The sequence below is a fragment of the Lepus europaeus genome, chromosome 3 (genome assembly GCF_033115175.1).
Source record: "Lepus europaeus isolate LE1 chromosome 3, mLepTim1.pri, whole genome shotgun sequence".
NCBI classification, from domain to species: domain Eukaryota; kingdom Metazoa; phylum Chordata; class Mammalia; order Lagomorpha; family Leporidae; genus Lepus; species Lepus europaeus.
Window position 1 is genome coordinate 139,478,697 of NC_084829.1, and position 17,418 is coordinate 139,496,114.

Consider the following 17,418-nt stretch of genomic DNA (forward strand, 5'->3'; position numbering starts at 1 on the left):
CAAGCCTTTAGGGGAGTGAGCCAGCAGGTGAGAGATCTGTCTGCCTTTTAAATAAATACATAATATAATATTTTTAAAAACCCAACTGTTGGGGCCGGGGCTGGTGCTGTGGCGCACTAGGTTAATCCTTCACCTGCAGCACCAGCATTCCATATGAGCACTGGTTCTAGACCCGGCTGCTCCTCTTCCAATCCAGCTTTCTGCTGTGGCCTGGGAAAGCAGTAGAAGATGGCCCAAGTCCTTGGGCTCCTGCACCTGCGTGGGAGACCCGGAAGAAGCACCTGGCTCCTGGCTTCGGATTGGCGCAGCTCCAACCGTTGCAGCCATTGGGGAGTGAACCAACGGAAGGAAGACCTTTCTCTCTGTTTCTCCCTGTCACTGTCTGTAACTCTACCTCTCAAATAAATAAATAAAATCTTTAAAAAAAACCTGTCTTGTAGTTCCCAATATTAATATCTAGATTATTGTGTAGAACAATATAAAGTTGCTTATGCTTACTGTAGCAAAATGTGTAAATAACATGTTCTTAAAGACAAAGAGGGGATTCATTTTTACATTAAGACCTTTACTTGTTTAGTAAAACTGTTTCTTTTTGACTGCTTGGCAGAGAACTGGGAAACACTAACTGCTTAGTCATAGCAGAAGTGACACACTGCAGTCATTATCCATTTCATTGGATGTTATCTGACGGCTGAATTGTGATCACTGTCACAGGCAGAAATAGCTGCGTCCCACTTGTGGAATTGCTAAATGTGATATTTTCCTTGAAGCATCATTTTTGCATTATGTAGGCTTTGAAAAACACAAAGTACAGTTTCTTAGCTTTCTTTCTTTTGGGAAGGGAAAAAGATTTCAAAAGCTCTTGGAGCTACCTTAAACTTCACCTGCCACAGGAAAATTCAGGAGAATCACTCTCCTGTTGAAGATTACAGAGCAGACACCCAAGTGAATGGTGTTCCCTCTAAAAGGCTGCGCAGCCGTGCGTTGGGAAGCGGATGGATCAGCGTAGCCCAGGGACCTGGCTACTCATTCAGCCCTGTGACACAGGCCCTTCTTCCATCACCATCTCAGCTTCCCTCACCCTCTGCGTCCACCCGTCTTGGACGTCATCTTCCTGGTTTCTGCTTGCTTAGACGTCTTGCTTACTGGAAGCCCCTCTGGCACCTCTGCCCTCCGTCCCTACCCTCTCCTCACCAAACTTTCTCTCAGGTGGCTCATTCTCTGTACTGTCACTTTCCATTTCCAAAGGAGAATCCTACTGATCAGAGTTTTATCCGAGAGTTACATGATAACGAGGGAATATCACCCTGCTTGGGGACAACTGTGGACCCCAGGTCACCGGTGTGGGGACTGTGTTCTTGGGTCATTGGATGATGCTTACTTCAATCAGCCAGGATGGGGAGAGGCCACGTGTTTTGTGTTTAATAGCGTGACCCCGTTCCTAGGAACACTTAAGGTCCCTTGTCTCTGGCCTTGGGCTTCCTTTGTAAAGAGACTGGGTACAGCAAGAATCTCCCCCACACGCCCACGCACGCACAGATGAACAAGGCAGGGGCTCCACTCAAGGGAGAATCCATAAATGGATTGGAATTCCAAGTGGAGTGTAGGAAGCCGTGAATAAAGAAAGGACGAAAGCTACACCGACGCGGGGTCAAGGACTAGCTTTGTCCACGTCAAATTTCCTTGCAGTAGGACGGACTGCTTTTCAGGGATGCATTTTCGTCACCCCGCAAATTTCTTTAGGGGTCGTTTTTTCCTTCCGGCCCCAGGCAAGCCAGCGGCCACGTCGCTCTGCCTTCCTGGGAGACCCGACTTCCGCACGCTGGGGGCGCTTTGTTCCCGACGCTCGGAGAGAAACCCAGGCAGGAAATGAGCGCCCAGGAGGAGACGCAGGGTTGGGGATCCCCGGCTCTGACTATCGCGGAGGGCGCCTCGCCACCTGTCCGGAGTCTGCCCCCTTCTCCGGCGTCTCCTCCCCTAAGTTTCCTCCTCATAGGCTTGTCCTCGGAGAGTGGGCGGCCCCTTCCCGAGCGCAGAAACTCTTCGCTGCGTCCCTCCGCCTCCTCCACTGCAGGCTTCCTCTGGGCCACGACCACTTCCTCCCTCGTGCACGGAGCGAACACCGGGTCCCGACCCACGCCGCGTCAGGTCCTCACTGCCGAAGAGAAGCCGGCGGAGAGGTGCGTGCGTCCCCGGGGAAGACGTGGCGCGGCCGCGGCCGGTGGAGGCCACGGCCGTGGCAGGCAGCGCGGGCTGCGGGGACCGCGAGGGGCACCGGCGCGCGGAGGAGACACCTGCGCGGCCGAGGAGGCGCCCCCACCTCTCCCGCGGACTTCCGCACTCGGCTCACGTGACTGTTGGCCGGCCCGGGGGCGGACGGGGAAGCGCGGTGGCGATTTCTACCGCGGTGCAACGTGTCGGTTTGCAGTCGGCTGTGGTTGGGGAGCCGGTTCCGGAGGCGCTGGGTGGGGCAGGGCTGGGGAGAGGGGAGAGGAGGATGCCCCCGGGAATGTGCTGGTCTCCGGGCAGCGAGCTCTGCAGTGCCCGAGGTGATGCGGCTCTGTGCCCTCCAGCTTGGGGCGTGAAGGGGGAGGCAGGGGACACGAGGGGACCGAGGAGTCGGGGGCAGGGCGCGTGTTCACCCGGGATTTGGGCGCTCGCTCTCGCGGCGTAGAGTTGCAGAGACAAAGGCGTCCGGGACCCAGTCCTCCCCGGAGACCACCCCGCTGCCCCGAGACGGGGGCCCCAGCGCTGCGCCCCCCCTAGCCGGCTTCGGCGCCGGTGGTGAGTGTGGGATGACCCTGCGGGGCGCAGCTCTTGGGGACCCCCTACCCGGCAGGATCGCCAACTTGGCGCAGCTTTGACCATATATGGAGCGCGCGCGGCAGCCGAGGAGGAGCCAGGAGCCGCGCCGGCCGCCCCTGAGTGACTGCGGGGCGGGCACCGAAGGGGAGGCTGGCCACCATGTGGCCCCTGGGTGTCCCTTCGGCTCCTGATGCGCAGGGTCCCCACTCCGGTGGGCTTAGGGAATCTCCACGTACTGCCTGAAAACTTTTTAAAGAATAACAAATCTGAGAGAACCCCAGAAAGTTCATGGACAATCGGCGGTATTGTTGAACCCCGCTTGTCCACCCAGGGTAGCCGAGAGTAAGGACAGCCTTGGGTGTATAGGTGGGTGGTGGGCGGTGGGCGGTGGGCGGTGGGCAGTGGGCAGGGAGCGGAGGCGGCGGCCGCCCCCTGCAGGCGGCGCTCTTTGTGTTCCCACGCACAAAGCCTAATGAGATTCTGTGACAATTCCGGGCCCCGCTAGCATCTGCCGTCGCCTCCCTTTGAGCCCCCCCTCCTTTCTTCTGGGGCAGCCTCTCCCTGCCTAGCTCTTTGTCACCCGGAGGCCGTCTGCTTTGGCCTCTCCCCATTGTTCTGTTCTTGCTCGATGCAGCCCTAGGCTGCTTGTGCTTCTTATAAAATGTCCTGGGCCTGCCAAGCCCCGAGTCTCAAAGGGTGTTTTCCTACTTTGTTCCTCTCCCGCCTCGGATCATAAAACAAGGGAGTGAAACATGGGGAGATGATGTGTGCTAGCTGTAGTTTCTAAGCCGGCGATTTTTCTGCTTCTAGAGGCCTGAGTAGGGGAATTGCTGTAGCTTGGGAAGCGGTTCTTAGTTAAGTCCTTAGCCTGTATCAAGTCCCACAGAAGCAACTCACTATTAAATTTAGTGCATTTGCATAACAAAAAGAGGAAGACAAACCCGAAGGACTCGGTGGAAGCAGCTTTTGTTTATGGGGAGTTAACTCCTCTGAGCCTGTTTCTTTATCCAAAAATGGGGATTAATTATGAGGGCTTTGCCAGGTTCTTGAATTAACAGAAATAAAGAACCAGATGAGTAATTAATTATAAAGAAGTGTTGGTTTCCTTCCTTTCTTAGAATTGAATGACTGTCCGGCTGCTTAATACAATGCAGGTGTGCACGCTGTACACAATGCGAGGGGGTGTTGTGGCACAGCAGGTTGGACCACTGCCTGCCATGCCCGCATCCCATATCCAAGCTCAGCCAGCTGCTCCACTTACCATCCAGCTCCCTGCTAATGCACCTGGGAAGGCAGTGGAAGATGGCCCGAGCACTTGGGCTCCTGCCACCAATGTGGGAGACCCAGATGGAGTTCTTGGCTCCTAGCTTGGGTCTGGCCCAGCCCTGGCTGTTGCAACCATTTGGGAGAAGGAACCAGTAGATGGGAGATCTCTCTTTCTCTCTCTCTCTCTCTTTCTGTTGCTATGCCTTTTAAATAAGCAAACAAGTCTTTAAAAAATAAGAGATTTGCTTTTTTGATTTTCATTATGAAAGCAGAGCTAAGTCTGAAGTGTGTGGTTGGGTGTGGGTGGAAGGAATGGAGAAAGATGTTAAAGATGCATATTCCCAGCAGTGCAGTGGTGGGTGGGTTCAGCCACCACTTGGTACACCCACATCCCATAATTGAGAGCCAGTTAGAATCCTGGCAGATGGAGTTCCTGGCTTCTGGTTTTGGCCTGGCCCAGCCCTGGCATTTGTGGGCATTTGGGGAGTGATCTGGTGAATGGAAGCTCGCTCTCTCTCTCTCTCTCTCTCCCCCTCCCTCTCCCCCCCTTCTCTCTCTCTCTGGGTATGTGTGTGTGTGTTTGATGCTCCCATTCATCACTCTGACCTTTAAATAAAGTATTTTTTTAAAGGAGAGATACATTTTGCGGGGAGGGCACCAGATAACCCGAGAGTAGAAGAGGCCCTTAATCGTGGCCGTTTCATTCTCGCTTGGTCCAGGACAGATGTATTTCCCCATCCCTCAGAGATCCTTACTATTTTACTATTTCTGCAGAAATGCTCCCAAGAACCCAGTGCAGTCGTTTTCTTTCTCTTTTTTCTCTTTCTCTCTTCTTCTTCCTTCCTCCCCCCTCCCTTCCTCCTTCCTTATATTTATTTATTTACTTGGAAGGCAGTTGCAGAGACAGAAAGAAAAAGAAGTCTTCCATCCACTGGTTCACTTCCAAAATGGCCACAATGGCAGGGCCTAGGCCAGGCTGAAGCCAGGAGATAGGAACTCCATCTGGATCTCCCACATGAGTGCAGGGGCCCAAGTACTAATGCATCTGCTGCTTTTCCAGGCACGTTAGTAGGAAGCTGGATTGGAAGTGGAGCAGCCAGGACTTGACCAGGCACTCATATGGGATGCCACATTGTAGATGGCAGCTTAACCTGCTGCACCACAATGCCAGCCCGTCTTCTTCTTCTTCTTTTTAAAATATTTATTTATTTGAAAGTCAGAGTTACACAGGAAGAGAGAAGAGAGGAAAAGAGAGAGAGAGAGATCTTCCATCTGATGGTTCACTCCCCAATTGGCCGCAATGGCCAGAGTTGCGCCGATCTGAAGCCAGGAGCCAGGAGCTTCTTCCAGGTCTCCTATGCAGGTGCAGGGGCCCAAAGGCTTGGGACATCTGCTTTCCCAGGCCATAGCAGAGAGTTGGATTGGAAGTGGAGCAGCTGGGTCTTGAACTGGCACCCATATCAGGCCCAGGTGTTAACCCGCCGCACCACAGCACCGGCCCCGTTTTTTTTTTTTTTTTTTTTTTTTTTTTAAGATTTACTTATTATTTGAAAGAGTGTCATAGAGAGAAGGAGAGACTGAGAGAGAAAGATTTTTCATCTCCTAGTTCACTCCCCAAATGGCCACAATGGCTAGGGCTGGGCTACGCTGAAACCAGGAGCCAGGAACTCCATCCATGTCTCCCATATTGCTGGCAAGCGGCAACATAGTTGGGCCATCATCTGCTGCCTTCCCAGGAGCATTAGCAAGAAGCTGAGTTGGAAGCAGAGCAGCTGGGACTCAAAGCAGCACTCCTGTAGGGGCTGCCACTGTCTCAAGCTGCAGCTTAACCTGCTATACCACCATGCTGGCCCTTGTTAGGCAGTATTTTTTTTTTAATATGGCTTCAAATTTCCTTTTCTATTAAATTTATCTCTCCTGCCCATAGAGCAACACAAAGCAAAACTCTTAGGAAAGTTTATGAAAACAGCTTTAGATCTTAAAAAAGAATAGCAGATCTTTTCTAAACTCACTATATGAGTCAAGATTCTTTGGAATGGAAGTGACAGAAAGTTACTTAAACCAGCAAAAGCAAAATCAGGGAAGAGTATGTGCTCCTGAAACCTGAAAATTCAGGATTCTATACTGGCTCAATCCTTGTGAATGGCTGGACTTCCCTTTGTGTTAGCTTTGTTCTTGGCAGGCTCTTGCCACCAGGTGGCCCCGTACATCATGGACTGTAAAAATTCATCATAGAACCAGGTGGAAGGAGATTGTCATTTTACTTCCAGTCCTAGCAAAATACCAGGGCAGACCCCCCCTCTGTTCCGGATGGGGCCACCCATCTCATGCCTTAAACCAGTCATTCTGGTTCTGAAACATTTCTGGAGCTTCCCCAAGTTCCTAAGTGTAGAACAAGGAGAGAAAAGCTCTATACAAACAAACATTAGCAGATGGTGTCAGAATGGAGAATGGCTGATGGGCGGGCAAAATGTCAGTCAAGTGCTCCAACTTGACATTCACAGGTCTCTTCCCATCATTTTTCTCAGGGCTTAGCATTGAGGCCTTCAGCGGAGTGGCTTCTGCCTATATGCTAGCATGTTTTGGTTCCTTGTTTCAACTAAATTTTGAATGGCATATAATGTTACAGATAGGATTTCACCAACACAGTCCCCAATATTTGAACACTATAATTTTTGATAAGATTTATGTAGACGCATTTAATTGAGGATTTTGTACTTTACTGTGATATAGGCTCCTTAAATTATAATATTCACACAAGTAGCATAGCAGATGGTAGTGACACTTTTAATTATTAGTTGATAGACAATCTGGTGTCCCAGTCAATATCATTTAAACAGGTGGTATATAATTAGAGATGTCACTCATGTTTTCAGAAGCTACCAGGAACTAGCTACAATCCATCTGGATAAAGTTGTTTCTTCCAAGTCATCACAGTGAAGAAAACCCTATATGCAAACCCCCTTTTTTAGCCCTTTATGGGAGTACTTCCAAAAGTTCATGGAAAATAGAATTGAAAGATAAGTTTATTTTGGTTCAACATTTTTTTTTTGAAATCTGTGCCTACAAGGGGTCTTCAAAAAGTTATAGAAAATATATATTATGAAAAAACTATGCACAGATTTAAAATTTCTCTTGTACCAAAATATTCATCTTTTAATTCCATTTTCCATGACCTTTTTGAAGTACCCTTGTATTCAGCTTGGAAAATTTATCATTTGAAAACAAACCGAACTCACGCATATTCTACCCAGTTGTTGCAAATATAGTTTCATTTCCTCTGTTGCCTTTGCTTGTTCTTTCCAGGGCATGAAGATTTGTTTAACCTCTACTCTGGGCGCCCAAAGTGATAGTGCAGTGGGCATTACAGTCAGGTCCTCCAGAGACGGGCTTCCCATCCATACTTGAGTGACATGAAGAGGCCACACAGGACTGCAGGAGACAGAGCTCTTCCTGGAGGAAGTTATGTCCGAGCTGGGACTGGTCGCGTGGGAATTAGCCCAAGAAAGGAATGGTGCTAGTGTGGGTCAAAGAAGCAGTATGTAGAGACCAGGGGATGTTAGAGAGATCCATAGAAGTCTCAATAGGTTCAGTCCAGAATTCTTGGGTGGTGTAGAGGAGATTGGAGTGGTGATGACCCAGACCGTGGAGGATTTAGTGAGCCAAGAGAAATCTCAGCTGCTCTGGGTTTTGGATTCCTGCCTATCCAGTGATGAATGGTCTTGGACACAGCTCTCTGGTGCACTGCCCAGAGAGGGACACGATGCCCCCTGCACATGACCCGGAAGTGATCACTGCCTGACTTAGCTTTGCCTTTGTCTCAGTCTGCCTCCTCCACTAGACTGTAGGCTCCTGAAGGGCAGGAAAGATGGCCGCTCATCCTGGTATCCCCAGCACCTCGCCCAGGGCCTGTCTCAAAGGTGCTACATTTTTTCTCCTTCACTTCCGTGATTTTGCCTGAGCTCTTTCACATGCACAGAACACCTTTGCTTGTTTGCCCCCCTCCCCAATGCACTTGGCCCCAGGGAGCCCCAAGAAGCCTTGCGTGGCTTCCTCCTCTGTCCTTCCCTTGTGCTGTGGACACAGCGCTCCGAGTGCTGGCCACATTGACATTGGTTCCAGGCCTCTCTGGGCTTTTGGAAGGCACACTCTCTGAGGACAGGAAGATCCGTGTTGCTCACGTTTGTATTTTGGTGCTGAACAGAGCCCTGCGTGGGGTTAATAGCAGGTGCCAGGAAAATGGCTGCCTTCTCACCAGCAGATGTGGAGAACTGGAGTGGAGGCAGCTGAGTGAGCGAGTTAGAGAGGTAGAACCATGGCGCCATCATACTGCCATGTCTACCTACCACTCAAATATTTTTAGGAAGAGGGACATGGAGAATTAATTGCCATAAATGCTACATGAAAAGAAAGGGCCTTTGGGCTTGGTGGGATGTGGAAATGCTCATAATATATGCTTATTTTTCTTTCTCAGGTAGCAATGAATGTGGAACATGAAGTCAACCTCTTAGTGGAGGAAATTCATCGTTTAGGTTCAAAAAGTAAGTATCTAACTCTGAGTATTTCTTCTGTGTTTACTCAAAGCAGGTAGGACAGGCATTCTGGTCAAAGGGGTCACCCTGGGCTATCCTTGTGGCCACTCTGCCCACGCCCCTGATGGTGACTGCCTAGAGCCGGGCAGTGACGTCTGGAGACACGGAGCTACTGGGGTATTGGGATTCCAGTGCAGGGAGAGGTTGAGATGTTCCTCTGTCTTTGATTTGGAAAAACGGTGCTGAGTTTCTTTCATCTGGTTGTGTCAAAATCCAGGAATTGAATCATGTTCAAATTTTTATCTGTCATGCTATCAAAATTCATGTGTTCTGCTTTGTCTAGCCATCATTTTATAAACTTCCACGTGACTATGGACTTAGATTGAAATTCTACAAAATTGTCTTTATTTCCCCCAAATTCTTGAGTTTTGTACAAAAAAGTATTTGTATACATATAACTAAAATAAAATAGACCCAGCTTTAGGTGTTTTTTTTTTTTTTTTTTTTTTTAGTCATCTTTTTCTTCAGCCATAACTAGGCAGCAACTGTGAAGAGAGTGACATGTGAAATTGGTGGTATTAGTGAAGCTGTAATGAAAGTTACTATTGTAGCTTTAGGTATTTGGCACATCTCAGACAAGTTTTGCAAAAATTTGGGGAGCATTTTTTTTTTAAGATTTTATTTATTTATTTGAGAGGTAGAGTTATGGACAGTGAGAGAGAGAGACAGAGAGAAAAGTCTTCCTTCCACTGGTTCACTCTCCAAATGGCCGCAATGGCCGGAGCTACGCTGATCTGAAGCCAGGAGCCAGGTGCTTCTTCCTGGTCTCCTATGTGGGTGCAGGAGCCTAAGCACTTGGGCCATCTTCTACTGGTTTTCCCAGGCCACAGCAGAGAGCTGGATTGGAAGAGGAGCAGCCAGGACTAGAACTGGCGCCCATATGGGATGCCGGAGCCTCAGGTGGAGGATTAACCTACTGTGCTACAGTGCCGGCCCCTGGGGAGCATTTTAAAAGTAAGAACAGTAGACATATTCAGCAACAACAAGGATAATGAGATTCAATGTTTTAAAATTGCATCATGTAAAAAGCAGTGTCTAACAAGATTGATTGTGTCATTGCAACTTGATTCTCCTTATTTGAAGCCCCCTTTGCTTGTGAATCACAAATCCTTTGAAGTAACAGGACATGGTTTGAAGCTTTTCTTGAGCCATCACATCAGATGTCCCCTGCATTCACTTTGTATCGATGCTATGACAGATGGCAACCAACCTAGAGACATAAAGCAGCACGTTTACTATCTTAACAGTTCAGGAGTCTGCGAAGGGTCTCCCTTGGCTAGGATCACGTAGTGACAAGGTTCCCTTCTGGAGGTTCTAGGAGAGAATGTGTTTCCTGGCCTTCTTCCAGCTTCTAGATGCTGTGCATAGTCCTCGGTTCATGACTGCCTGTCTCCATCTTTAGAGTCCTTGTGTCACATTCCTCTGGCCTCTTCTTCTTTCTCTCACTTCCATTTTTAAGGACCCTTGTGGTTACACTAGACTCAACTGAATAATCCAGGATAAACCCACCCCCCCCCCCCCCCCCCATTTCAGGGTCCTTAATTTCATTACATTTGGAAGATCCCTTTTACCATCTTTGGCAGCATAATCACAAATTCTGGAGGTTAGAATGTGAATATATTGGGGAGGGCATTATTTTTTCTACCATTTCCTCTTTTTGGTCTTCTCTAAGTCACTTTATTTCTATATCATACATGAGTCATCATTACTGAAATGTACAAAGAAAAGATAAAGGAGGCATGTAAAAGAAGGTCTGAACTCAACCAGAAGTGAATTTAATCATATGGCCAGTTAATATTTGTTACACATCTATATGGACCAAGCCCTGAGCAAATATAAGTAACACATGTTCCTTTCCCTCAAAGACCTTATTATTAGTTAGTTAATGACAATGGATAAAAACTCATGAGGCAATTATCAGAAAAGAAGCAATAGTAAACTGTGAAGTGCTGACATTCAGTACAATCCCGATGAAAATGATTGCTGAAAGCTGTTGTCGTTGGGGACACTCAGTGAAGCCTGGAATCTCTGTAGGGTTTTTGAAGTATGAGGCAGGTGAGTTAAGGAGGAAATCCACTGGTAGAATTCAGAATGAGAACGAACCTGCTGTTTAAAGAGAACGCTGAGAAGACATTGGGTTATGCAATATATTTAGTTTCCCAACTGAACAAATGGACAATCTTTCCTAACCCCATTTTTCTCCAGCCGACTTTAGCGTTGCTGTGTGATGGGAGTTGGCGAGGCTTGTTTTCAATGGTGATGCTCCTGCATGCTTCTCTTGCTACATTCTTGATTTTTCCTGCCATGTTGTTCTTGCAATAAACCGTTTGAGTTGTTAAAGGCTTGTTTTTCAAAGATGTGTAGGATTTTTCTCCTCCTTATTCATGTCAACCTAGTATTTACTGGTCAAATTCACTTGGTTTTTTTTTTAAATTTTGTTTTTGACAGGCAGAGTGGATAGTGAGAGAGAGAGAGAGACAGAGAGAAAGGTCTTCCTTTTTGCCGTTGGTTCACCCTCCAGTGGCCGCTGCGGCCGGCGCATCGCGCTGATCCGAAGCCAGGAGCCAGGTGCTTCTCCTGGTCTCCCATGTGGGTGCAGGGCCCAAGCACTTGGGCCATCCTCGACTGCCTTCCTGGGCCATAGCAGAGAGCTGGCCTGGAAGAGGGGCAACCGGGATAGAATCCGGTGCCCTGACCGGGACTAGAACCTGGTGTGTCGGCGCCGCAAGGCGGAGGATTGGCCTGTTAAGCCACGGAACCGGCCAAATTCACTTGGTTTTAAAAGTCTTGGGCAAATTGGAATTCAACGTCAAAATTAGCAGCTTTACAAACTGGAAATCTTAAGATAATTTTCCTTTTACAAGCATGAAAAATCTTCAAAATTTGCAGCTTCACTAGGACACCTGACTTTCTTTCCTTTTTTTCTTCTAAAATTTCTTTATTTACTTGAAAGACAGAGAGAGAGAGAGAGAGAGAGAGAGCAAGCAGTCTTCCATCCATGGCTTCACTCCCCAAATGGCCACAATGGCTGGAGCTGGGCCAATCCCAAGCCAGAAGCCAGGAGCTTCTTCGCAGTCTCCCATGTGGGCCCAGGGGTCCAAAGACTTGTACCATCTTCCACTGCTTTCCCAGGCACATTAGCAGGGAGTTGGATTGGAAGTGGAGCAGCCAGGACTTGAACCGGTGCCCTTATGGGATGCAAGCACTGCAGGTGGCAGGTTCACCGGCTATGCCACAGCGCCAGCCCCACCTTGAGTCTCTTGTTCCTGCTAAACCATGACTCATTGAGCTGCAAAGCATATATGGAGAGAAGTTATCTTCTGACATGTTGTGGTTAATTATTTAAGTTGTGTCTGGAGTAATTTTGACTAATTATGTATATGATATGTGAACTTACACTGGAAATGGATAAACCCAACTTTATCTTTTTTTTTTTTTTAAGTCAGATTGTTTAAACTCTTATTTTCCTTCGAGTGAAAAAAGATTGAGAAAGATTCTTTGGAGACTGTAACTCTTTCACTCAACAGATATCTCAGCATCTATACCTTCTTTGTGCTCAAGCGCTAGAGATGCAAAAACACAAAACGAAAAAAGTTCCAGCTGAGCCCTTGAGGGCCTCTGGAGGTAGCTGAGAGTGGGGCTGGAAGCGGGTATCAGGAGTGGTTACAGCGTGGGCTCTGGAGTCAGATTCTGCCGGAATCCCAGCTCCTCCAGATGCCTCCCGTGCCATCTTGGGCATATCACTAATCTTTTCTGTGCCATGGCTTCCTTATTTGTCTAATTTAATAATAGTACTTCATTTCAGTGAGTCAAAGACACCTTTTTACATTATAAAATCTCTAAAATAGGATGCACCTTGGTAGGCTATGGTTAAACTGGTGGTTTAATTGACTATAAAATAGAATTGCTTCTTGCAGTCAGTGGTGGTTTCTTGTCCATGAAATGAGGATTAAGTTAGTGACTCAAGTGTGTGGGACAGTTCTAGGAACATAGCAAGTACTCAGATGTTAGCTGTTATTACTGTAATTGATCCTGGGTGCTTTGATGGATAGATATACCCAGTTCTAAGAAGAGCTGTTAACTTAGGGAATCATGAGGGCCTTCTCAGGAAAAGTGACATCGAAGTCCATCCCCGGAGAAAAAAAATGTAGCTAGGAAAAGGGGTCTGGGCAGATGGTTCAACCTGGGCAAAATTACAGAGGCAGGATCTCTCATCACCTTGGCAACAGCAAGCAGTTTATTATGACTGGAGCAGCAGGGGCGTGGACTCGGATGGCAGCAGCTCAGCTGGGCATGGGTGCAAGGCCACAGCATCAAGAACCTTGTCTGTGAGGCCATGGGCTTCGCTTGCTTCCTGGTTTTGAAGGTGATAGGGTGCCATTGCCAGATTAAAGTAGAAGAGAACTAATGGGATCTGCATCTTATAAAGCTTCTCCCACGTGTTTTATTCTGTACCAGTGGAGAGAGGGAAAGCGGAAGAAAGGGGAACCGGAAGGAGTTGTCAGTTTGCAGGGATGCAGGTGAGAAACGATTCGGGAATTACTGTCTCTCGAGAAGGGAGGTGAAAGCTGCAGAAGGCACCAGGAAGGTGGAGTCACATGGACATCGGATAGGTTGAGCGGGGAGAGAGTGGAACTCAAGACCGCACCCGGGTTTCGTCTTTGGTGCCTTTAGAACCTTAACCTAAACTGATCATTTTCTGTGTGCTGGGCCCTGTTTATCCTCGCAAGGCTCTGTTGGGGGGCTGGGCATCATTCTCTCTGGGTGGGTGAGGTTGCCGGAGCCCAGGGAGCCGGATGCACTGGCCTGAGGTTGTTCAAGCAGCTCCGTGATAGATTCCCACTGAAAACCGAGGATTGCGCTGCTGGGGGTCTAAAACTCAAACAAGTGTTGTGTCTTTGCTTTCCGGGTGCAGCGAGGCCAGATTCTGTGTTTCCCTTTGCAAGCTCCTTCTGTTAAGTAATTTCCTTCAGGCGAGTCAAGTCCGTACCCTAGCCGCTGCCCTGGTTTGCATGGTGCTTGTAGCTTGCACACGCTCCCCACCTCTCTCACAGAGTCTGTGGTCCCCGACAGAGCGCTGAGCACGTGCCAGGCCCTGTGCTGGGTGCTGTAGAACTGTGTTCCCCGCCTGGCCGAGGGAGGTATTAAGATCCCCAAGGCCAAATCGGTAGGTGGCAGAGATTTCCACTGAGGACTTCCATGTTTTTAAAGAGCACCATGTTACACTTCACTGTAAAGTCCAGAAGAGGTACCACCTCCTCTGTGAAGTCCTCCTAACATTATAGCCACTGTCATCTTGCCCTCCACATTGGAGAATGTGGTGTCTCTGCCACTCCTTGGCGTCAGTGGCACGCTGCTTTGTACAGCAGCCTACTGCTTTGTGTATGACTTTACTGATTACGTGTGTGCTTCTTGTTGCCTCGTGGGAGTTGAAGCTACTTCTTTGAAAGCTAGAAAGTGATTCTCTACTTCCATCCATTGGACTCTACTGCCCACCACAGTGCTGTGCTCACAGGCGGAGGTTTCTAGCCATCAGGTTAGAAGTTGTGGTACAGGCCAAGGAGAGCCCTCCCCTACTGTGATGGCTTCTCCCCTTCTCCTCCTCCTTTTCTTTTTCTTCCTCCTCTTTCTTTATCTTCTTCTTCATAGTAGATACAGCTACGGGAGGGAAGAACTTGTGGCAGCAGGGTAGGAAGGGATCAAGGCCCAGCCAGGTGATCTAAGAAATGAACAATTGGGAGATATCTGGGATTACCCTTATCTCCAAGTTTTCAGTTGTTAGATTGACTTTTAATTGTGTAATACATTTTTGCAGAGGGAGGGGAGGAGAGAGCGAGCCAATGCCAGAACAGAGAGAGAGAGAGAGAGAGAGAGTAACAGAGAGCTCCCAGTCATTGGTTCAGTGCCTAAAATGCTGGAAAAAGGATGGGGCGGGGCTGGGCCCAGAACTAGGAGCCAGGAGCTCAATACAGAGCTCTCAGGTGATTGGCAGGTACCCAGGTACTTGTGCCATTACCCACAGCCTCCCAGGTTCTGATTTACAAGAAGCTAGAATTGGTAGCCAGAGCTGGGAATTGATGCCCAGACACTCCAGTATGGGATGTGGCTATGTTAGCTGCTAGGCTAAATGCTCGCCTTCAGTTGATTGGTTTTTAACAACAGATCCACTTTTTTGTGTATTTTAATTTTCAATGCCTATGTTAAAAATGGGCCTCCAAACAAGATAATCTAGAGCCCCTGTTAAATACAGACTTCTGCGCCTTCCACCAGGCATTGTGAGTTAGTAATCATGATGAATGTCTGAGGACAGTGTGGTTTAAGGCCCCTCTTCCTACCCCAAGTATGTTCAGAACATAGAGAAACTCTGTTCTTGATCCTGGATTTCTCCTTTGCTAATTTTATTAATTTAGCAACTAATATACTAATAAAAAAATAAATCGAGAGAGAACTAGAAATTCATCTGTAATACAAGGCATTGTAGAATATTCACCTTTTTTCAATGTTTCTTGGTTTTTATTCAGTCTTTGTTTAGATAATACTAAGGCTAAGAGGTGTACAACATGTATTTGTTTCATCACTTTTGGATCTGAGAAGAGACTACGTTGAATTTATAACTATTAAAGTGTTAAGTTGTAATCTTGGGTAGCCTTAGCCGGCACCGTGGCTCACTAGGCTAATCCTCTGCCTGCAGCGCCAGCCTACCCTACTTGGGGTAGGAAGAGGGGCCTTAAAACCACATTATATCCTCAGACATTCATCATGATTACTAACTCACAATTCCTGGTGGAAGGCCCAGAAGTCTGTATTTAACAGGGGCTCTAGATTATCTTGCTTGGAGGCCAATTTTTAATACAGGCATTGAAAATCAAGATACACAAACCCCGGGTTCTAGTCCCGGTTGGGGCGCCGGATTCTGTCCTGGTTGCCCCTCTTCCAGTCCAGCTCTCTGCTGTAGCCCGGGAGTGCAGTGGAGGATGGCCCAAGTGCTTGGGTCCTGCACCCGCATGGGAGACCAGGAGGAAGCACCTGGCTCCTGGTTTTGGATCGGCGCCGGCTGTAGCGGCCATTTGGGGGGTGAACCAATGGAAGGAAGACCTTTCTCTCTCTCTCTCTCTCTCCCCTTCACTGTCTAACTCTGCCTGTCCAAAAAAAAAAAAAAAAAATCTTGGGAAGCCCATAGTTCGATGCTTATAAAAGATTTTGTGATTCTCCCATACAGGGGGATAAGAGACGGGCTACATTTTCTAACATTGTGTTTCCTCTAATTAGATGCTGATGGAAAGATAAGCGTGAAATTTGGGGTCCTCTTCCAGGATGACAAATGTGCCAACCTCTTCGAAGCCTTAGTGGGAACTCTGAAAGCCGCAAAACGAAGGAAGGTTGTTACATACCCAGGAGAGCTGCTTTTACAAGGTGTTCATGACGATGTTGACATTACATTGCTTCAAGATTAACGTGCTTTGCGTATCTTGTGTATTGCTCCTTTTTGTTTCTGGTAAACTGGAATATTGGGTCAAAGGACAAACATATGAGCACCCCTGATGTATTTTTATAGAACTTTGTAAACAAAAGGAGACTCATATTTTACAGGTTTGTTCTTTTTTTATATCTTGAAAGAAAACTTATGTATTACATTGTAATATAAAACCTATTATTTTTCTCAGGAATCTGGTTGGGAAATCGTAGGCACTGAGACTTTTTTTTTTTTTTTTCTCTTTTGGAGGGGGTGTAAGAGTGTTCGTTTCGTAAATTATTCTTAGACTGTTTCTACAGATATTGGATGTTCTGTTAAGAGGCAAACTGAAGATCAGCTCCCACAAGGAATGTTGTGTTTAATGTAATAAAGACATGTAACCATCTTAAAATCACCTTATTGCCTGATTTTGTTATTTAAATATTTACGTAACACTCAGAATTGAGTTTGTGCATCAAGGTTTGCAAATTTGATAAAAGTTTTCTTAAAACTACAGAATTGAAAAAATAGGAATGGTTGGTGTTACAGTTGGACTCCATGAGAATATTTACTTGATGCCAGCTGTATACTTACACTGAGTTAGGGGATATGCCAGAAGATGTAATTGAAAAACATTGCTTTCTCGCTGGATTAGAATAATCTGAAGCAGTCTGGGATTGTTTTATGATTGCCTGTTGCAGCCTGAAATGCAGAATTGAAAATGATCCAGCATATCAAAGAAGGTAAAATCTGGGGAGACCACCACAGCCACAGAAGGCAACGTACAGAAAGCAGAATTTGCATCAGAGGGCGAATGGAATTACAAGGGGAAAAGGTGGGACGAAAGAGGATACTGGCGGAAAGAGAAGCAGAGTTCTCGTGAAAGGCAGGAAATCAGGCGGGGCAGTGTGTTCGGGGGAGGGGCAATTCAGATCGCGCCGTGAACGTGGAAACCTGGGAGCCAGAAAGAGGAGTCTGAAGTGGAAACAGGAGCAAGGATGCTCCGTGGTGAAAGTGTTGGTTAGTGCCGGCGGTCTGGCCCTGGCGATGAGGTGGGTTGTACAGACTCAAGAAGTAGGGAGACGAGTCAGCTAAAACACTGCTCAGGGGCCTGACCAGGGTGGAGGGGTAGTGACGGAAGGATGAACTCGGAACTCCAAGCACATTTCTAAGGAGATGGCAACCCTATCATCAGGACCCTTCTGTTGTGACACGCCAGACCACAGCAGAATGCCCTGGCACTGTCTGATGCTAGTTTTCCTACGACCCTGTGAGGTAGTAGCTGCCGTCATGATCTTCCAT

General features: G+C 47.6%; 1 protein-coding gene across 1 annotated transcript; it reads left to right on the forward strand.

Moving 5' to 3' along the window:
* The first annotated feature begins 1,943 nt into the window (after positions 1-1,943).
* On the forward strand, positions 1,944-16,531 carry ABRACL (ABRA C-terminal like). Its single transcript, XM_062187742.1, has 3 exons — positions 1,944-2,180; positions 8,546-8,612; positions 15,933-16,531. Exons 2-3 carry the CDS (start codon positions 8,552-8,554, stop codon positions 16,115-16,117), a joined length of 246 nt encoding a protein of 81 aa, XP_062043726.1. The 5' UTR covers positions 1,944-2,180; positions 8,546-8,551; the 3' UTR covers positions 16,118-16,531.
* Positions 16,532-17,418: the final 887 nt, after the last annotated feature.

Excerpts from the sequence above, each read along its gene's own strand:
- ABRACL (XM_062187742.1), top strand. The coding sequence starts at position 8,552 with ATGAATGTGGAACATGAAGTCAACCTCTTAGTGGAGGAAATTCATCGT. Across the intron at positions 8,613-15,932 it reads TCATCGTTTAGGTTCAAAAA|ATGCTGATGGAAAGATAAGC; the intron begins GTAAGTATCTAA and ends TCCTCTAATTAG.